Genomic DNA, 23,195 nt, shown 5'->3' on the forward strand with positions numbered 1-23,195 from the left:
TTTCATAATGTAAACTCTAAGGTTTTCCTTTTGCTTGGAATTAAATAAAGTTTTTTTAAAAAACAAAAAGTTGCATTTTATAGAACTATAGAATTGTAGCTTCCTCATCTGGAAAACAAGAAAAAAACATAGTACTTATCAATAGTATTATTGTATATAAATGATAGATAAATGATATGATACTTAGAGCACTGAATATCCCCATTACATTTTATATATATCCCCAATATAATTGTCTGAGGACAAAGGAGACATAGAGGGAAATCATGAAAAAAAAAATTGAGTGGGTTATAGTAGCCTTATGAGAATGGCAGAAGGGGCTTTGAGAGGTTAAATACTTTTAATACATAAAAAAAGAGAAAATTTCTTTGGGGTAAAATGTATTATACCTTCACAATTTTTTATTGATATATTGAATTTTTACCATTCTAGGTATGTCCCATTATTACAGACTCATAGAACATCTACTCAAGAGGATCTTAAAAGTAGTCTCATCAAAAATTTTACTGATAAGTTCTCTCATACCTACCATGTGATAATTATAAGGCTCAAAATTTCCAAGTTTTCAAAGTGCCTTTGCCAGGCAAATTTATTTTAAAAACGATTTCATACCCTGGCGTCGTTTTAATGTTAGATTTTCTTCTCATTCTGGGATTCACAATTGTATCCATTTCTAATCTGTCAATATGTAGCCATTTTCCCTTTTTTCTCAAACCCCATCTTGTTCTGACTCTTTTTTGGTCATTTCATATCTTTGACCACGCAAAAGGCGATCAGAGAAAAATAAAGAAGGAGAAATATTCAAAATATACCACCTTCATTTCCACTGTTAACAACTATCTAATCATTTGAACTTAAGATTTCCATCTCTCATTAAACTATAGGCCAATCTATAAGATTAACTTTGTTGACTCTTACTTAGCCTGGAATGTACTAGTAGCATAAGTGGTTTTGAAGGCATTTTATAATAAATAAATCAAATTGAACTTTTCTACTTAGATTTCTATAGGAACTACACACTACACTACTTAATTCATAGATGTATTTTAAATCTTTACTGTAGAAACACTTTTTTTTACATTTAATCAATCTTCAACCTTTTATGCCTCTGAAATGTCATTTTTTCCCCACATTGTGTCATTTCACAAATTACTACATAACTCTTCCAAGAAAACTTTGCTGGTTAATTTAAATGCCTTTTCTCTTGCTTTATTTTCTTTCCACTTATATCATCATAATGTTTATGCAATGCCTAGCATATAATTATTTATTATGTGTTTATGTCTGTGTGTATGCATGCATGTATGCATATTAGCTTTTTTCTTGAATAATATCACTTCTTTGGGATAAGACATGTAACATTTCTTCTGTTATCCTCGAAAGTACCAAACATAACAATTAGAGACGTATTTTCAGTTTTAGGACAATGGTCCTGAGAATAATGAAAGTAGAATTTAGCCTGTTGAATATAAACCACAAGGTAAATATTGTTGTTATTTAGCTTACATAGGTTTCTGCTGCCAAAAACTGCTTGATTCCAATATCCCTCAGATTGTAATTAAAAGATGATCCTCGGTTGAACAACCCAACAAAGCCAGGTTTTCCGGATTTATTTTTATTGATGGCTTCCCTGATAGTATTAATAAGCTCATACACATCCTTTCTCAAAATTAAAATTTTTGTTTAAATTTTTCCAGTCCTTTAATCAGAGAGTTGATGCTTCTTGAAAAATATAATTAATAAATGACTAAGAAATGCTGTTTTTTTGCAACTGTCAAGAAATTGTGGAGGGAGGATGGAGATATCCTTGAAGAATAGACAAAACTAGAAATTACACTCTATCACTGTGTATTTTATTTTATTTTATTATTATTTTTTGTCTTTTTGCCTTTTCTAGGGCTGCTCCCGTGGGGCATATGGAGGTTCCCAGGCTAGGGATCTAATTGGAGCTGTAGCCACTGGCCTAAGCCAGAGCCACAGCAACTCCAGATCTGAGCCGCACTGTGTCTGTGACCTACACCACACCTCACGGCAACACGGGATCCCCAACCCACTAAGCAAGGCCAGGGATCGAACCTGCAACCTCATGGTTCCTAGTCGGATTTGTTAACCACTGAGCCACGACAGGAACTCTCTGTGTCATTTATTTTAAAACTACTGCCTAACCTTGGGGACACAGACACAGGAGAATCCTGATAGATTTTATTGTCATGGCCCACAAACAAACCAAAACAAAACATTTAGAGGGAACTTCCTCTTCTGCAGCAGTTGTGTGTGTGTGTGTTTGTTCTAACTCATAAAATATTAATAGATAAGACCCAAACAGACTTGCAATATGATTTAGTTGTTGGGAATGCTTTACTTTGACTCTGCTTTCAAAAAGACCATTACTCGAATGGTCCATACACATAGGTCACTAGACTGAAGGTTAGCTGATCTGGTTAGCTCCGCTGTGAAGCTCGATGACCTAGCAGTTATCAACAGAGCTACCACAGTAAAGGTACTATTTTAAAATGATTGTTGGGAATTCCCTTCATGGCTCAGTGATTAACAAACCCAACTAGGATCCGTGAGGATGTAGGTTTGATCCCTGGCCTCTCTCAGTGGGTTAAGGATCTGGCATTGCCAAGAGTAGTGGTAGGTCGCAGACAATGGCTCGAATACTGCATTGCTATGGCTGTGGTGTCGGCCAGCAACTACAGCTCCAATTCCACTCCTAGCCTCGGAACCTCCATATGCCATGGGTGTGGCCCTAAAAAAAGAAAAAAATACAATACCATAAAATAAAAAAATAAATGATAAATAAAATGAAATTTACCAGGACAAGGACAAGGTCAGGAATACTAACACATTTATATTTCAATATCCAAATCAAAAATCTGGTTTAAATAGCCTTTTATTTCTATTATTATTTGTAATTGAAGGTTATTTTAATAAAATAAAAGAGTGAACAGATGTTGGACTGTAAATTGCAAGGCTAGCATAGATTCCTATATTGACTTATTACTGAAAAATTCTTACAGTCCTCAAAAAAAAATGATTATGTCTAACTTTACATTTTATCAACTTAACATTGATTTAATAATTTGATATCCATTAACTTCTTGACTGACTCTTTCACATCTTTGTTTCTGAGGCTGTAGATCAGTGGGTTCAGCATGGGGATGACCACCGTGTAAAAGACGGAGCCCACCTTGACCATGAGCCATGAACTTTTGGAGTTGGGCACACAGTAGAGAAAAAGGATGGTCCCGTGGAAGATGGTGATGGCGGTCAGGTGGGAAGCACAGGTGGAGAAGGCTTTGTGGCGCCCCCCCGTTGAGGGCATCTTCATGACAGTGATAAAAATGAAAACATAGGAAGTAAGAATGATCGTCAGGCTGCTTATTTCATTGAAGGTGGCTGAGACTAAGATGATGTGTTGGCTGATGTAGGGGTCAGAGCAGGCAACAGCCACAAGGGCAGCATGCTCACAGACAAAGTTGTTTATAAAATTAGTCCCACAAAAGGTTAAGGTCAATAAAAAGCATGTATATATTAAGGAACACACTATACTCCAAGAGTATGATGCACCCACCAGCAAGGAACAAAGCTTCTGGGACATGACAACCGTGTAGAGAAGAGGGCTACACACTGCCACAAATCGGTCATAGGCCATCACGGCCAACATGAAAGTTTCTGTCACCACAAATGTGCAGGCAAAGAAGAACTGCATGATGCATCCAGGGAAGGAAATGGCTCTGTCCTCGACAACCAAGTTCTCTAATAGCTTGGGGGTAACGACTGTGGAGTAACAGAAATCCACCAAGGACAGGTGGCTGAGGAAGAAGTACATGGGGGTGCGGAGTCTGGGACTGAGCCTGATAACCAGGATCATGCCCAGGTTCCCCAGCACAGTGACCGTGTAGATGGTGAGGAAGACCAGGAAGAGTGGCAGCTGGAGACCTGGATATTCCGAGAAGCCCAGGAGAGTGAAAGTGACGCCATCACTCTGGTTTTTTTGGTTTCTGTGGACAATGTATAAAATTTGATTCAGAGAAATAAGAAGTAAATTTTGGATATGGCAGGTTAAAATGAAGAAATGTGGAGAGACCTAGCGAATATCTATAAATTGTGTTATGGAAAATACTTGGTTTCAACTTTTACATGATTTTCAACAGCTAGAATTTACTAATATCACAGTTTTAGAAAGAGTATGAAATATGTGCCACTGGAATAATAAAAGAAATCAGTTGAATTAGGGTAAACAAAATGAAATATGTGCCACTGGAATAATAAAAGAAATCAGTTGAATTAGGGTAAACAAAATTAGAGTTGGCCCTGTCTCAAAGGATGTGACTCGGTATCTTCAGAGGCAGCTGGCTTCATGAGACAGACTGGCCTAATATTTTGCATAAATACGATTTTAGTTGAAATGCTGCTCTTGAGAGAAACATATTAAGAAACCATTGAGAATATACCAGTTCTTCTCTGCCTAACTTGTTTTACTGTAAGAATGTAGTAGAACTCAAACGGCAATGAATGACTCAGCAAAATGGTCAATTTTTATTTTGCTGTTGTTGCTCTATTTCTGGATCTTCCTTTCCAATAACCCTGTTAACACTTAATCACACATTTCTCTCCCCTCATTTTAGGTATTTCTTGCAGAAGAACAACCTAATTCTTCAGCTACATTTACTTAATTACTGAAATTGTAAAGAGCTTTCACCTCTTCTTTGGCGTATTTATGATATATTTAGAGGGATTTGTCGTGGAAATAATATTATCTCCAGACTATTTTTATTATACTGGAGATAATTCTATAACATCAATATCAAATAGTCAACTTAGTCCACCTCAAAGACTCCAAAGACGGGGCAGTGCTCCCTGAGGTGTTATAGTATGGTTTTTAATTGATTTGGGATTATCTTGCTTTGAGCTGGTTTCTACAGACATAGAGATAATTATTCCAATGCCCCGTGCACTTAAGTTTCTTGATCTCATCCAATAATTTTATCTATGTTACAGCAGGCAGATAGTTAGGTATGGGCAAGGACGAGGGACATGCGGCCAGAAGGCAGGAAACCATGCATTAATGCAAACAATGGGATCCATGGGCAGACAAAGAAATGCAAGAACCTGCAGACTGATAAGGAACCATGCACCTAGGGGTGATACGTGCCCTAGGGGCAGACAAAGAAAGGTGGAAAAGGGTGCAAATCTCCAGTATCTGAAAGTAACCTGTTGCTCATTATGCCCACATTATAATAAAATTAGCTATGCCGATAAGAAGTACCCATCATGCACCAATGCCAAGACACTTCAGATGAAAGCTAAATAAGGACAAAAATTGCTCCTCCCTTTGGGAAGTTGGAGCTGAGATGAAAATTAAAGAATAGGACCCCCCCCCCAACACCACCTTCCCAGTGAATAGTCTGTTCACACAGTCAGATGCTCCTTATAACCAGTAATGCTAAAGAAACACAGGGCAGCAGCTTGCCTCTCTTGAAGAGGTGTGTTTCTCACTTAAATAAATCCTCACTTTTCTTTCTCCACTTCTCCCTCATTTCTAAATTTCTTCTGTGAAGAGACAAGAACCTAAACCTCTGGAACATCTCCACTTGACTCATGGCCATAGTCAATAAACGTCACCCTCCCCCACAATAACAATTTCATCCACATCTGTAACACATTACATATTTTGCTTATTTTTTGTCATTTACCATTTTATCATTTTCTGTTTTATAGTACAAAAAAATCACGAAAACGAAGATGGGATACTAGGATAATGTGGCACGCAACAAAATGTATTGAATAAATGAATATGAGTATTTGAATGAGTAAATTCTAGGCATATAATATACATGTTGGGGCAAACACATAATAATATTATTATATTATGAATAAAGTTCAAGTTATAATTTCCTATCAAATCTGCACCTTACAGTAAACTCACAGTGTCCTGAGACTCACCTTTAGTCCTAGGAAACAAGTAGCCATTGGGAAATCCCAGGAGACCTAAGCTTCCTGAATTAGCATACAATAAGGATACTTACGGGGGGGGGGGGGGGGGGGGAAGCATGCATTGAATTCTTTTCTAAAAATAGCCTGTATCCCTCCAAATTTCCCTGTCTTTTTCTGCCATTATAATTCATTCTTCTCAAAGTCACTTCCTAACCTCTTACTGACACCTTTTAATGCAATCATCATAAAGAAAAGTTCATTTCACACAGCATGCTACAAAAAAAAAAAATCGGTCTCATTCAGAGCTGAAATTAAGTATTTATTGTTTTCACTCAGTTGTTATGACTTTATCCTCCAAAATAAAATGTATCACTTAAAGGTTTCCTGCACATATATAGATGTCATTCACATGTCCTCACTCGCTTCTATAAATGTTCCTTTAGATTCCTTTGACTTGATGCATGTGATTTAATCCTTCATCACATTTATGAGTCCCTGAAAATATTTTTCAATTTCATATAAAACTCATTTAGTGGACATTCTATCACTGGAGATGTTCCCCCCCGCCAAATCAGTATTTGTTTTCAATGGCTGCTATAAGAAAGTCTGAGCAGCCAAGAATTGAAAGGAAAATCATCACCATCAAAGATAAGTATAGTTTCTGATACGCATTTGCTCCTTCTTACCCACATATCTTCTCCATACCTGTAGCTTCTTGCGCTACCTCCCACACTCTGTATTTATCAATAGACTTGGAGCCAAGGTCTAGGTCTCCCATTTAGCCCCAGGAAATATCAGTCATGATCAGCTGTGAACACAGGTGTTGTGTACACTCTTTCTCTCGTTTCCAGGGACATCTATCATTGCAGACCGACTATGGGCTCAGTACTCTAATAAGTGTTTAAGAAACCATAAAATTATAAAATATAAACCTCATCTTCAATTTTTCACTTATGAGAATTATCCTGGGGAATGAGGCATATAAGCACAAATGATACATGACAATATATAATTCTTATTTGTTATTAAAACATATGCATAGAAAGAAAAGGGTAAGAATACTGTTATTGAGAAAAACTGAAGTATTTCCTAGAAATGAACCTAGGGAATAATAATAAAGGTAGTAAAATATAAGTAATCAAATACTTCTAGGCGGCTAAATTAAATAGACAACCTAGCAGTTAGATCTACACGTGTTTGCCTCCAGCGAAGATTATTGGAAAATATTATTTTCCTTTTAAAATGAAATAAGAATTTAATCAACTCACCTGACTGCAAAATAATGTGATTTATTCATTTAATAAAGTTGCTTTGCTAAGATTGCGGATTCCTGGAAAATTACTGCAAGAGAATTCAACTTCTTTTATTTTTCATATAGTGACAAACCTGAAAAATAGCAACAGGAATCTGGAGTATGGTTCAATAAATAGTTTAAGAAAATGGCTTTTCCTCTATTAAAATAAATTCAGGGAGTTCCCTGATGGCTCAGCAGGTTAAGGGTCTGGTGGTGTCACCACAGTGGCTTGGATGGTTGCTCTGATGCAGGTTTGATGCCTGGCCTGGGAAATTTCATGTGCCGTGGGTGAAGACAAAAAATGAAATGAAGTAAGTTCTGAAGTGATAAAGAGAAAATGCAACCAAATGCTAAACCCGAACATCAAGCCGTGTCAGATATATATGCCACCAAAACCTTAGGGGTGTTAACCCTAGAGAATATCATTGAAATATTGCCCAGGAGACCACAAATAGAGCGATTAGATGAAGTAATGCTCCTGTGATATTTTGTTTGCATAAGATTTTTTTCTAAAGATTGGTGAATAATTTAATCATGACTCTATCTAACCCATTTGTCTTTTAATTGATTTTTATTTTTTTCCTTGATAGCAGATTTACAGTAACCCATTTGTCTTTTAAGAATGTTGAACTAGAAAATGTATTTTATCTTTAAATACTTGGAAAATACAGAAATGTAGAAAAAAATCAGGTGTTGGGTAGCAATCCCCAAATTCTTAATCATTATTGAATTTCTGATTTTCCCTGTCTATATATGAATATGTATTTATCACTGTGGTCTGATTTAAAAAGCTGCCTTATCTTAACATATAAATATTTCAATATCAGTGATTTGATTTAATAGAACAGGTATCAGCAAGCTTTTTTTTGGAACTTGTCATACAGTAAATATTTTCATTTCGTGGGCTAAAATTTCAAATATCATATTCTATTTGATTTCAGCTACTCAATTCTGCATCCTATGCAGAATGCAGCAATACATAAATCAATAAATGTAACACTTCCAATAAAATTTTATTTATAAAAACAGTAGGCCATATTTGGTTTGTAGGTCACAGTTATCAGCCCACGCAATAGAATGAATTCCTTGATTGTTCAAGATCCAACATTACCTTCAGAGCAGTAGGTGGATGTCCTCTGAGTGGGGATGGGGAGACCTAGGTTTCCTCCAAATTGTGGATTATAATAATATGATTGTTATCCTTTCATTATAATATAGTGGGGAAAATGATAATTTGCTTTAAAAATACTACACATGTCTGCACTGTCACTGTGCATAATAATGTTTTGTTCTGTTTATTTTTAAGTTTTTGCCCAGAATATTAAGAGTGCTCTTCACATGTTGAGATACTTGAATAATGTCCAAGATATTTCCTGATTGACTAAATTACCATAGGACTTTTCACTTTGAGTGGAACTGATCTCAGAGAAACAGCAGTGAGGTCTTAATTCTCTGTTCAGGAATTGAATTTGGGCAGCCCGATGAACACCAGGAATCCCAGCCACTAGGCTAGCTAGAGGCTGAAAGCAGCATTGCCCTGCTTCTTGTTCTCTGTTGAAAGCAGGAATGTTTCAAGGAGGCAAAGATGGTAAAAACAGGTAAAATGTATTTTTAGAAACACAGTGCAACACATGGGAGAGCACTCAGAGAAGCAGTGGAAAGCAAAGCAGTAATCCACACCCCAAGGAGCATCCTCCTGAATGGGGAGTGCACTAGAGAGACGATTTAAGTCACTTATATAGGACAGTTATTCCAGGCCTTTGTCTTCCTTTGAGCAATTATCTTGTTTTATCCTTCACACCTGACCAGACCCTGGACCTCCTGTGATCTGTGTGCACATCTTTGGACCAAGATGGATTCTAAAGCAAGGCATGGTGGGAAAGTTATCTAGACTTATTATGGCCTGGCACCCCTTCCCTTTCTGACCTAGAGGTTATGTGTATTTGGCATCTGCCTGACCCTGAGGATGGGACGTATGTGACTGCTTGGTCTTTTGTCCAAGCCGGGCTTAGAGCCTCTTTTGATCCACGTTTACAGAAGACAAGTACCAGTTATTCTTATTTCTATCTCGAATTATAGAAAGGTGGCTAGTTGTAAAGGTTTATTCTGGAGCCCGCCTATCTCCTTCCTCAGGAAGCTTTAATAAAAGGCCAGTTGCAAATGTCTATCCTGGAGCCCACTGCCTCCTGTCTCAGAACTATAATGTTAAGATAGAATTGAAGGAATAATAAAGAAATACAAAGTACATTTTAAGCAGAGAAGATAATCTGAGCCAAGGTAGGAATTTGAATGCTCATGTCTACCAATTAGAGGTAGATTTATGCAGTTAAGAGTACAAGATAAAAGTAGGAGCTGGGATTTAAATTGTGTAAAGAATCCAGCGGAGATCTGTGCCGGTTGTTGAATTCTATACTGTGATTCCGTGCCAACAGAATAAGCTTGTCATATTAAAAAGTTTGTGGTTGTAGAAAGGTCTACATATTGTAAATGAAATTGATTCAGTTCTAAGTTCATAATTGTGGCATTTATTTTGGCTGAATTAGATTATGTAGACAAAAAGCAGTAATCAATAACTGCCTTTTTCATTTTAGTTCAGAAGGGAGCGTTAAGTTCTTGACAGCATCTCACTGCAAGTGAGTCAGTTGTTCCCAGTAACTATTGATAATTGTTTAGGCATCTGCAATGTGAAGTCATTGGCAGTGAGATGGGTATATGGGAACTACAGCATCTAATAAACCAACCAGGGACCTGAAGATGTCTGGAATACAGAAGAATAATAAAAGAGGACTCTGACCAGTGTTTTCAAGTACATCAAAGCTAAGATATGAAAGAAGCTTTGGTCCCTTTTCTGTGTCAAGAAGAGAGAAAATTAATTAATTAATTAATTAAATTATTTTTAGGGCTGCACCTGCAGCATAAGGAAGTTCCAGGCTTAGGGATCAAACCAGAGTGCAGTTGCAGCCTACACTACAGCCACAGCAATGCCTGATCCTTTAATCCACTGAAAGAGGCCAGGGATTGACCAGCATCCTCATGGATACTGTTCAGATTCTTAACCCACCGAGTCACAATGGGAACCCAGAAAAAAAAGGTTAATTTAAAAACCACAGGAAAACCCATTTCAGAACAGCAACAATGACAAAAAGACCTTTTCTCCGTAGCGTCCAAGAACCAAATAAAATTAATGACTTGAGTCTCTGGGTTTCTCAGTTTCACTAAAAGAATATATAAAGGGGCTAAAGAGATGTCAACTTAAATGTAAATAAAAGGAAAGGATGGCTTTTTAGGAAGAAATAGAGACAAAAAATAAAACTTCATTTCACAATGCCTCCGTGCATTTCCCATATCCTTTGGCTAATCCTCTTATTAGTTTATAGCTTTCTCTAGGATCATTTCATTTTCGATGTTCTCAAAATTCTTTACTGCTTTAAAACTATCTGTATGATTCTCAAAACCCAGAGTTTATACATATCTAACAGGTTGGTTTAAGGGTGTACCCAATATAAAACTATTACCATAATTGAATAGAATACTCTAAACATCCTAAGAAATCAGGATTTGATTCAATGCGAGCTTTATTGATCCTTGCCTGAAAATGAAGAGACTATTCCTGCAAGTACATATATATATATATGATATATATATCATACTTTAAAAAATACAAAATCCAATTCAAAATCTCCTCCCAAATTCAGGATGATATATAAATACATAGATGCAGAGAGATATAGGTATATAGATACAGATACTTTTGAAAATGGAAAGTATAAAGGGTAGCCCAGGCCTGGTGTTCTGATTTCCAGGATAATTCAAGTGATAACAGGCAATTTTCTTTACCTTTTTATGATTTAATCTGAATCCTCAGTCTGGCATATATTTCAGGAAAGATTAAAGGGTTAAAGTAGATCTAATAATGGATCTCAAAAGTCCCAGTCTGGTATTATTTCTTATTGCACAGGAGGCAAAGCTTTTTTTCCCCTTAAGTTTATCCTTGTTTGATGTAATGACAAAGAAATGTTTTTACTTTCCCCCAACAACCAATTTGACTCTATATTCTCTATTTGTGGTCTCATTCTCAACCAAATTACACAGTGAATGGTAGAATTTTTTTCATAGGGTCTAGTAGTACAAAATCCCTCTGCAAATTAGTAGCAATGAATATGAATTTCCTTCCCTTACAAGCAAAACAAATAGAATATACACTAGATGGCAGGATGATACCATAATTTGAATCAGGACACACCTCTGTGTACTCATTGCTTCAGAGAGAATAACAGGGAAACAAATAGAAAATAAGATGTTCGTGATTTGAATGTAAACTTGGAAGTTATTCATTGTCTCCCTTTCTTTCAGTAATAAGGAAACATGTTTAAAGATGGTAAATTATTTAACCATATTCAAGCATAATTTCAACTTCAAATTTTATCTTTGTTTTTCCAATTTTCAATTTTGAACTAGAAGTAATGTGTTGGCTTTTGGTCACTTATACAATCATAAGGTTTGGATAATAAAGAGTACTAACATTTACTTTCAATTCATTTATAATAAGTAAATGCACAAATAAAAAGGCAATTAATAAAATAAATAGATTTTGGTATAAATATTAAAATCCTTACAAAATGCAAATTTACCTAAAAGCAAAAAAAAAAAAAAAAAACAAAACAAATGAAATGGTGAAAAGCCTTTTATCCATTAATATACACACATGAGCTTTATATATCCGTATAAATGTATGCATGTATTCAATGTAAAATATCATGCCTATGACATAAAATATTACAGAATGATCTAGAACATATTGATTATATTAATAGATTTAATGAAAAGTTAAACCCAACACTACTCAATATACAAGTGAAACTCATAAACAAAGAGATTTAGTAAACTTAAAAATTAAAGAATGAATTAGTGATTCTTAAATTAATTTTATTTTTGTAAACAGAAGCTATTCTGAATGACTTGAGTCATTTGGCATTAGCTGTGGCTTGCTTTATGATCCAGCAAATAACCAATTGTGGTAAATTTTACATGTGCACTGAAAAACACATTATGCTATTTTTGTTGGGAGGCATATTCTGTAAATATTAACTATGTTAAATGTTATTTATGTCACTTAAAACTTCCGTAACATTAGACATTGTATTGCTTGTTTGTTCATCAATTGAAAAAACATGCTAAATTCTGCCATGATGATAAAGGACTTGTCTATTTCTTTTGCATCTTCAGAATTTCCCTTTTGCTTTTTCAAAGGTCTATCATTGAGTGCATTGACATTTGAAATATAACCTCTTCTTAGAAGGTGGACATCTACGTCCTACCAGGTGTTATCTTGTTATAGATGCATGAGCTCTCTTTAGAAAGACTTTGCTTTTTATACATTTTACCATATCTAAAGTAAATGAACACACAGGTAATATACTACTCAGAAATTTTATCCAGGTCTGTAACACATGTAAATATTTATTTATGTCCACCAAATATAACAAGAGTCTTTAAAATGCCACTATTCACAATTTTTACTAAAAAGTAAAAAAGAAACAAAAACAAAAAGGAACTTAGAAAACCATTCGCATTTTACATATAAAATTTGGGACATATAGTGAACACTACATAGCAAAAGGAATAAAGAAATGTGCAAGCAAAATGATAAAAAAAGTTAGAAATATAAGGATGAACAAAGAAGCCAGATAACAAAAAAGTTGTCTATATAGTTTTATCTATATAAATTTACAAATAGGTAAAATATTAATGTTACAAATTTAAATAGTAATTTCTTGATCTCCATGCTAGTTAAAGAGGTGTGCTTATTTTGTGAAAACCTATGGTGCTGTTCACCCACTTTCTTGACAAAGATACTAGACAAACACAAATAAAGAGAGATAGGATGCCAACATCATACCATGTGACAAAGGAGAATGCAGATAATAAAGCCTTAAACATACTAAAAGAAACTAATGCTGTATTACTGAAAAATAAATCCATGATGGAGTTATAGCAGGTGGAATTATAGCAGTTATTAATATGTATATATCCAATGATAGTGATATCCATAAACCAGAAACTATGGAAGATGAGAGGAGTAATAAACAAAGACTCTCAATTCGAAATAAAAGAAAAACAACAAACATTTAGTAACTAAGGCTATACCCCCAAAACAAAAAAATCACATACATTTCACAGAATTTCAGTAATAAAGAATATGTTTTTTTGCAAGTATTCCCAAGTAGTTTTAAAAAATGGCTATATTTTTAACCATGAGTAAGGCACAATAAATTTAACAAAAACTAATACAAATGTAAATAGCATTTCTTTGTCACTAATAAATCTAAATAAGGTACTACATTTATATATGTAAAAGCATGCCATTAAAATTACAAAGGAAGGAGTTCCCTTGTGGCACAGTGGAAATGAATCTGACTAGTGTCAATGAGGACCTAGGTTCAATCCCTGGCCTTGCTCAGTGGTTTAAAAATCCAGCATTTCTGTGAGCTGTGGTTAGGTCACAGACACAGCTCGAATCTGGCATTGCTGTAGCTCTGGTGTAGGCTGGCAGCTACAGCTCCAACTGGACCCCTAGCCCAGGAACTTCATTATGTTGTGGGTCTGGTCCTCAATAAATGAATGAATAAATAAATAAATAAATAAATAAATAAATAAATAAATAAAAATTACAAAGGAAAATATAGATCACAACAGAAAATTTACTATATGAGATCTACCCTAGGAGATTGCCAAAAGAAATGCATGATATTTCATATGGCTATCAATAAAATGAAAATACATACAGCATTCCACTTGAAAGGTGTAGAAAAAGGTCAAACTTAAGATAGTGGCAGCATCTGAAATTTAATTTGCCCACCCATCCTCCCTAAAACCATTCAGACCAGGGAAATCAAATAAATAACCCACACTTTTTGCATCACTATGGGGAAGATAACCCTATGAAGTGAAATTTGCCTGTAAGTAGAGAAATATTCATTAAAGGGGAAAATTAGGTTAAGGACTTTTATGTTGAAATCAACAAAATATCTCTGAAATAAATTAAGGCATATTTAAATAAATGAAAAGTCACTCACAATTCAAGAACTGGAACACTTAATATTGTTTTTGTTTTGTTTTGTTTTCATTTTTGTTTTTGTTTTGCTTTTTAGGGCTGCACCCATGGAATATGAAAGTCCCAGGCTAGAGGTTGAATTGGAACTGCAGCTGCAGGGCACAGCCACAGCCACAGCCACAGCCACAGCCACGTGGGATCCAAGTCACATCTGCAACCTACACCACAGCTCATAGCAAAACCGGATCCACTGAGCAGGGCCAGGAACTGAACTCATGTCCTTACGGATGCTAGTCAGATTTGTTACCACTGAGCCATAATGGGAACTTCAGAACACTTAGCATTGTTAAGATGGCAGTACTACCCAAAGCTATGTACAGGTACACAATCCCTATCAAAATTCCAACAGCCTTTTTTTTTTTTGAGGAAACAAACAAATTAATTTTCAATTGCATGCAGAATTTCCAGGGTCCCCAAATAACCAAAATGATCTTTAAAGGAAACAAAGTTTAAGAATGCACACTCCCAAACTTCAAAGCTTACTACAAAGCTACAGTTCTTAAATTGATGTGATATGACATAAAGTTAGACATATGGACCAATGGAATAGAAGTGTGAGGCCATATATAACTCTACAGTCTATTAATTTTTGACAAATTCAACAAGTTCATTTAAGAGGAAAGACTAGTCTTGTCAACAATATAGTATTGGGACAACTGTATTTCCATATGCAAAATAATGAGGTTGGACCTGTATATTATACCATATACAAAAATGAACACAAAACAGATGAATGACCAAAATACAAGAGCTAAAATTATAAAATTCTTAAAAGAAAGCAGATGGGTAAATCTTTATCATCCTGGAATTTTTTCAATGAATTCAAAAGTAAGAGCAAACGAATGAGCAGCAAAGGACAAGATAGATAAATTGGACTCCATCAAAATTAAAACTTCTGTCTGCTAAAAGACACTATCAAGAAAGTGAAAAAAAATCGACAAAATTAGTGAAACTATTCATAAAATATATATTTGATAGGTGATTCAGATTTTAAAAAGAACTCATAAAATGCAATGACACAATGACAAACAACAATTAAAATTTCGATATAGGATTTGATTAGACATTTCTCCAAAGAATATACACAAATGATTAATAAAAATATGAAAAATGATCATCATTATGATGCAGATCAAACTCATAAGAGATACCACTTCATACTCAGATAGTTATGATAATCATCTTTTGAAAAAATGGAAGTGGCAAGTGTTGGACAAGATGTCTAGAATGTGGAACCCTTGTACAATGCTAGAGGGAATGTAAACAATTGAATAGAGTTTGATGGTTTCTCAAAAGGCTACACATATTATGAAACTTCAACACAGCTAATTATGCAATAGCCAAAATGTGGAAACAATCTTAGTGCCCATGAAACATATTACGTATATACAATGGATCGCTATCCATAAAAAGGAATGTAGCTCTAATACACTGCAACATGGAAAAACCTTGAAAGTATTATGCTAATCGAAATGAACCATATGCAACAGAAGAGATATTGTATAATTGCATTTAATGATATTCCTAAAACAGGCAACTTCGTGGAGACAAAGTAGATTACAGGATACCAGGGGCAAAGGGAAAAGGGGATGGGACTTAATGGAGAGTTTCTGTTCAGGATGTTGAAATGTTTTAGAAATATATAGTGGTGAAGGTTGTGCAACACTGTAAATGCAATTAATGCCACTGAGTTATGCACTTAGAGTTCTTAAAGTGCCATTTGAGGAATGTAGCCTATGGAGCTTGAAGAAAATGCTGTCTGAGAAGAGAAAATACCATCTCAGAATGTTACTGAGAAATAAGACTAAAAAAAAAAAATCACAGAAAATGTGGAAACATCTTCCCATACAAGGATGAGGTGTATAATGGGATTGTTTAGATGAAATGTTAATAGAAAAGTAAACAGCTAAGGACATTGGGAAAGAAAGGAGAACATTTGCGGTAACTTTTAAAAGAGTTTTTATTAGACTCTAGGGGATGCATGCTGGAATAGTCACCATCCTCTACAAACTATAAATTGAGGCAACATTAATGTTTTCCTTTTACCTGAAAACCAGAGTTGGCTTTTACTACTTCTCTTCTTTCTGAGGTGTATTATGAACTTTCCAGGTCATTAGCGTTTTCTCCTAACGGTCCCTATATTAAAGTGGAAGCTGCTCTGTGCTGTTTCCATATATGCATAGGAAAAATATGACTTGATTGATAGAATTATTTTTAAGTCTTTGGATATATATTTTTTTAAACTTCAGCTTCACTTTGATCAAATTATCCCTATGGGAATTTCCAAACTCACGGAGATACTGCAATAAATGTCTATAAGTTAAATATCTCCCAGGTAAAGCTGTGGGAATCATTCAGGAAGCATGTAATGTCTTTGTTTTCCTTTTCACCAGACAATGTAATAACTGTGCTATTTGAAGAAAAATAAAGGATAGTTGCCAAGATAAGTGCTTAAAATACCATTTTCTTCTAAGTATTAAAATAAAACTAGGAAGACTCTTGAATTTGCTTTAGAAAGAGTCGGACTTCTTACATTAGAGACCAGGTGAGTTATATTTTCAGGATTCTTCAGCATTATTTGCATAATGTGATTTATTAATACATTTTCAATGAATTTGTTGGTTGATTCTGAGTATGGTAGCATGAAACATTACATATACTCCAGATTTAAGCAAATATCTGGTAGGTTGACACAGGTGGTTTTATTTAATCAATCCACAATTAATCACTGTCTTTGGGTAGATGAGAAATATATTTTTAGACTTTATTATAAAAATATAAACCAAATCATTCTTTGCACCTTGACTAATGTTTGTTAGGAAACTTTAGTTGTGATTCACACGCAACCAACATTTGAAAGCATTTTTTTTCTATTGGTAACATAGAGCATCTCTTGCATGACATATTTTTGTATAATTTATGTATGATCACGTACAATTTCTATGCCAATTGCATAAAGCAATTAAAAACATGGGTGTGATATTTTTTTCATAACTGGGTAATGTTAAGGGGAAATAAATAAAACAGAAAGTTAGTGATTTATATCTCAGTGAAGGATATAGAAACTCTGAAAAGAAAAATTAAAAAACTGAAGAAATAGACTGTGTCAAATCACTCTGTTCCTACTTCCTATTACTGGATATAATGTTTACTTGTGTCATATTTGCAGTTGGAGTTTCTCATTTCTTTAAACACCACTTATTCCAGTACAACTCAGCTAAACTGAAACTGTTTGTTAAAATAGGGAAGTAATGGAAATGATCTGGAGAGTCAGGTTTAATTCTGCACATATTGGAGGTCAGGGTTTTAGGGAACGTGACCTAGATTTTCACACATAAGACTTCTCAAGATCATAGTCTCCAGCATAAGCCAGTGAACCAAGAGTGGGGAAAATACAGGGATGCATTTATGTGACTGTCAAATTATTTCTGCTAACAAAGAGGATACTAGTAAAAATCCTAAGATCCATTCTAATCCATTCTAAGTGGATCTCTCTGTGTCTGTCATTCTGAAGTAAATTCGATTTATAAACTCTGTACTTTTATATCTCTTCAATATAGCAAAACAATTATAATGATGATGACATAATTAAAATGAACTTCCATTTAATTCAATCAGACACTGGAATTAAATTTTTGTCTTTTTTTTTTTTTTTTGGCTTTTTAGGGCCACACCCTCAGCATATGAAGGTTCCCAGGCTAGGGGTCTAATCTGAGCTACAGCTGCTGGCCTACACCACAGCCACAGCAACGCAGGATCTGAGCCATACCTGTGACTTATACCACAGCTCATGGCAACACCAGATCCTTAACCCACTCAGTGAGGCCAGGGATCGAACATGCAACCTCATGGTTCCTAGTCAGATTTGCTTCCACTGAGCCACAATGGGAACTCCCTGGAATTAAATTCATTCCTTAATTTGACAAGTACATACTGAATACTTAAAATCATCAAAGTACAGTGTGGAATTTAAAGAGGAAGGAGATAAAATTAATCATTTAATTTATGATTAGACAAAATGTCATTTAATTAATTAAATCATGGATATATTATCTAATTCATCGAATTCTTCATAGTTCATGGTTAATTACCCAGTCACACTTTTCCCATTGGAGAACCAAGTATCTACCTTACTAAATGAGAATTTAAGTAAAGTCGACCTACGTGATTTCAGTCTTTTGTTTGTCTAGCACAATTGCTGACACATAGTAATTAATAACTAATATTTCCCCCAAATCAATAGGACATGAGTTTTCTTTTCCTTTCTTGAGAGATTAAAAAAGTGAGATTATAAAACAGAAACAGATCATGGACTTGAAAGACAGATTGTGTTTGCCGGGGGAGAGAGGGAGGGAGTGGGGTGGACTGGGAGTTTGGGGTTAGGAGATGCAAACTCTTGCATTTGGAGTGGATAAGCAATGAGATCCCGCTCTATAGCACAGGGAACTATATCCAATCACTTGTGATGGAACAGGATGGAGGATAAAGTGAGTAAAATTATATATGTATAACTGGGTCACTTTGCTGTGCAGCAGAAATTGGCAGAACATTGTAACTCAACTATAATAAAAAATAAAAAAATTAAATTAAAAAAAATGGGTTAGCTCAGAAAGTTCACATAATCTGTCCAAAAGTCAGGCACCCACCATTCAATGCAGACCTGAAAGGCATACATTTTGCTAAGGTTTATTTTTTTCCCATTATGTCCAGATCAGATAGAATATGAGGTATTGGCCCTACCTCTCACCAGGATAAAATTTCCTTAGAAAGATAAGTCAGAGCATTTAATAACACCTGGCAACAATTAATAAAAAAAAATCTGAAGCAAGGTAGGTCGTTCTAAGATCCAAAAGACTTAGAATACTGGAGTAGACTTTGCATAGTGGCGTAGTTAGTGAAATCTACCTGGAAACAGCAGGAGTTTAGCAGCCTCTGATAAGATTGAACAAGGAAGGACTGATTGGGAATGGCAAGAAGTCCAGCTCCACTGGTACAGGGAACAATTCCAATTCCAAGGAAAAATACTTAAGTTTAAACTATAGCTATTCTCTATACCTTTTAAAAGCCTAAAATGTAATTAATAGTTGAATGTGACGGTTTGTCTACTTTAATTCCTATTATTCAATATGAAGGATATCATATGGCCTTTTGTGGCCAATGATGATAATGCCCATACACTAGAGAGATTTCTATTTTTTTCTCTTCAAAATCCTACTTGATGCACACACATTTGAATGGTTATTCCACTGAAAGGAGAAAAAGATGGAGGGGAGCGTTAGAATTTTGAAAATAAATTGTGAATATATTGGTTCTGAAGTTGTGAACAAATGCAATGAAATAGCTTAAATACTAAGGTAAGGCATTTTATAAGTCAAGATGTTATGGTGTGATTTAGTGAAATGGTTGTTTTTCAGTAATTCTCAATAGTTCTTCCTTATCTTATCTATGATTCTTGAACTTCTTCTAGTAGAAAAATTTTTACTTGTCCTGATATGTAAGAGTTATTAACAAATCATTAGAGTTGGTCTTATATTACTTATACTAGTGACTAGGGGGAAGAAGAAATGAAAACAATAGGAATGAAAGGGAGAAAAGCCAGCCTGAGGTACTAACTAAAACTGGTGATGTGGGAACTGAAAGAAGCTTGCAGTTTCAGGATGGCTAATTAGGAAGAGTCCAACGGTTTGTATGAATCAATTTGAAAGAAGCCAAATGATGCAAATGAGTAAGGTGTTACATGAGACACTAAATTTCAACTTAAACCTATTATAACTATGCTCAAATGCTTACTGAATGTTTAAAATAAATATTTTTGAAGTTTGAAATGATAAACATTTCGGAAAAAAAAGAAGTTTGTCATCTTTCTGGTTGACTATAAAAAAGAGTATTTCATTTGTAAATTAAGCCATTGGTAAATCAATTATATTTGTAAATTAAGTACAAGAGAATTATAACCAATTACGGTCACGTATATATAGCTCTTGATTCCAAATATGTTGATTTTTTTCTATCTATCACCTTTCCACAAAGAACAGATGACAGGAAATTTCTCACATATAACATTATCCACATACTATACTTCATATATTTGCACTTTTATATTTTCACTCGAGGTTTCATTTCTGTGTACATGTGCTCAATAATAAACAGTGAGAAGAGAAAGAGAGATCTGATTTTTTTCTTACAGAATGATTTCTTGAATTCTACCAGGGTGAAATATCCAATTATGTTTGATGATAGAAGTATATGGTTACATAAGTATAATATATTCTATAAGTCAGCTTTCATTTCAGTTACCTGAGATGTTTACCAGTAATTAATGTTTTCAAGAAAGGGACAGCCTTTTCAAATAAAAGTCAAAAAGGGAAAGCCTAGAGTTCCCTTTGTGGCTCAGTGGTAACGAACCCAACTAGTATCTATAAAGATGCTGGTTTGATCCCTGGCCTCGCTCAGCAGGTTAAAGATCCAACACTGCCAGTTTGTGAGCTGTGGTGTAGCTTGAAGATGTAGCTCAGACCCCACATGGTTGTGGCTGTGGCATAGGCTGGCAGCTGCAGCTCCCATTAGACCCATATTGGGAATCTCCAGATGTCTCAGGCATGGCCCTAAAAAAACCAAAGGAAAAAAAAAAGGTGGGGAGGAGTCCCTCCAAATAAAAACCAAATTTCTATTTCTTCAGCTTTTGGATTCTTTCTAATTTGCCCTACGACAAGAAATTATGTGCATCACCATATTTAAATATATCTCATAAGAATTAATAATTATTTAATTTCAGGTGTCTTCAAACTGCTTTGCGTCATGGAGCATAGAAATAACATTACAGAATTTATTCTTCTGGGATTTTCTCCAATAAAGGAAATTGAAGTCCTCTGTTTTTTACTCTTCTTACTCTGTTACCTCGCAATTTTGATTGGAAACCTGCTTGTCACGATTTCTATCACCGGCAGTCCACTTATTCACCAGCCTATGTATTTCTTCCTGAGTTACCTCTCACTCTCAGACCTTTGTTACACCTCCACTGTGACCCCCAAGTTGATCGTTGACTTGCTGGCAGTAAAGAAGACCATTTCCTACAATGGCTGCATGACCCAGCTCTTTACCATGCACTTCTTTGGGGGGATCGAGGTCTTCATCCTGACAGGGATGGCCTATGACCGCTACGTGGCCATCTGCCAGCCCCTGCACTACACCAGCATCATGACCAGGCAGAAGTGTGGCGCCATGATCGCTGCCTCCTGTGCTGGGGGATTCCTACATTCCTTCGGTCAGTTTCTCCTGGCCATCTTCTTACCCTACTGTGGCCCCAATGTAATAGATCATTACTTCTGTGATGTGTATCCTTTGCTGAAACTGGCCTGCACGGACACCAGGAGAATTGGTCTCCTGGTCATTGCCAATTCAGGCCTGATGGGCCTGGTGACTTTTGTGGTCTTGTTGATATCTTATGCTGTCATCTTATATACTGTCCGCTCCTACTCTGTAGAGAATCGCCACAAAGCTCTCTCCACCTGCAGTTCTCACATCACCGTGGTAGTCCTTTTTTTCGCTCCTTTATTCTTTATCTATATCCGACCAGCCACTACTTTACCAGAAGACAAAGTGTTTGCTCTTTTTTACACTGTCATCACTCCCATGCTGAACCCTCTGATATACACACTGAGAAACACGGAGATGAAGAACGCCATAAAGAAACTATGGCACCACATCTCAGGAAGAAAGGAAATGAACTGAAAGACATCCCTGATTTTCACCGCTGAGTTTGTTGCATATATGACATCCTTACTCTGAAACCTTTAAAATGCTTGCCTATGATCCTTGTGTCTGGCAACAATATATAGGCTTAAATATGAGCAAACATTTACAATTCCCTGGATTTGTCCAGGCTCTCTACTACGCTCTTTCCTAAGCTTCTTATTATTTATATCTCTTCTGCCCCATTGATCCTTTGGCTGTATAATCAATTTAGATATTAAGCAGCAGATTATCAAAAGCACAAGGCCACACTGGGAGCCCATAGAGCTCATTCTTGTGTTTAACTATATTCAACGAAGCCAATTCTGGCTGTCAAACAATGAATTAAAAAAATAATTCCAATCTTTTACTTGCATCCCTTAGAGAATATTCTAAAATGATCTAATTTATGACGTGCAAGAATATTTCTTAAAGAAGCCATCTTCTGCGCTGATCATGTTATAGCCAGTGTCAATCTGAATTTCTCTTATGTCTGAGGTCAGAGAAACCCCAATCAGATCTTTCCTAAACCCCACATCAAACTCTTTCCTTTTGTTCTAATGCACTTTCTCTCCCAGGCTCCATTCATGTATAAATTAACTGCCACGCTCTCGCTAATTCTAGCACCTTGGAGTTATTGGTTAGAGCATGAGTTCTGGACTCAGAATTGCTTACTCAGTATGAGAACTGGCACATACACCCAACATATTACCTGTTACATGGAAGGGACAACAAGAGCACAGAGCTTGCAGTCTTGTGAGGACATGTGCAAGCCTGAAACACTGCCTATTGCATAGTATATGCTCCATAAGCATGAGCCGTTTTTATTGTCCAATCTGCTGTTACACCTTAAAAAAGTAACCATTCTGATAATGACTTTCCTTAGAGCAGTGGGGTTGGGAGGATGGGAAAAAAGTTAGGAAACACCCATATGAAGATCATATTCCTGCTACTGGTGAAATTAAATTTTTCTTGCAGTGAGTAAATAGAGAATATCACTTAAACTCAGTGGCTGCATTTTTTGATCACTGTAAAACTTAAAAGCAGTTTTTTGCCATAGGAATTGAAAATCACCCTGGAGCAAATTTACCCAACATAAGAAAAGGCTAGGAG

General features: G+C 35.5%; 2 protein-coding genes across 2 annotated transcripts; one reads left to right on the plus strand and one right to left on the minus strand.

The window, feature by feature from the left end:
- Window positions 1–211: 211 nt before the first annotated feature.
- On the minus strand, window positions 212–6,721 carry LOC125124457 (olfactory receptor 5D13-like). Its single transcript, XM_047774567.1, has 3 exons — window positions 6,668–6,721; window positions 3,087–4,093; window positions 212–329 (listed from the first exon to the last, which is right to left on the minus strand). The coding sequence occupies exons 1-3, from the start codon at window positions 6,719–6,721 to the stop codon at window positions 212–214; spliced, it is 1,179 nt and encodes a 392-aa protein (XP_047630523.1).
- Window positions 6,722–21,149: 14,428 nt separating this feature from the next.
- LOC125124040 (olfactory receptor 4P4-like) lies at window positions 21,150–22,082 on the plus strand. The gene has a single exon (XM_047774219.1). It carries the CDS (start codon window positions 21,150–21,152, stop codon window positions 22,080–22,082), a length of 933 nt encoding a protein of 310 aa, XP_047630175.1.
- Window positions 22,083–23,195: the final 1,113 nt, after the last annotated feature.

This window comes from Phacochoerus africanus, chromosome 4 (assembly GCF_016906955.1).
Source record: "Phacochoerus africanus isolate WHEZ1 chromosome 4, ROS_Pafr_v1, whole genome shotgun sequence".
Taxonomy (NCBI): domain Eukaryota; kingdom Metazoa; phylum Chordata; class Mammalia; order Artiodactyla; family Suidae; genus Phacochoerus; species Phacochoerus africanus.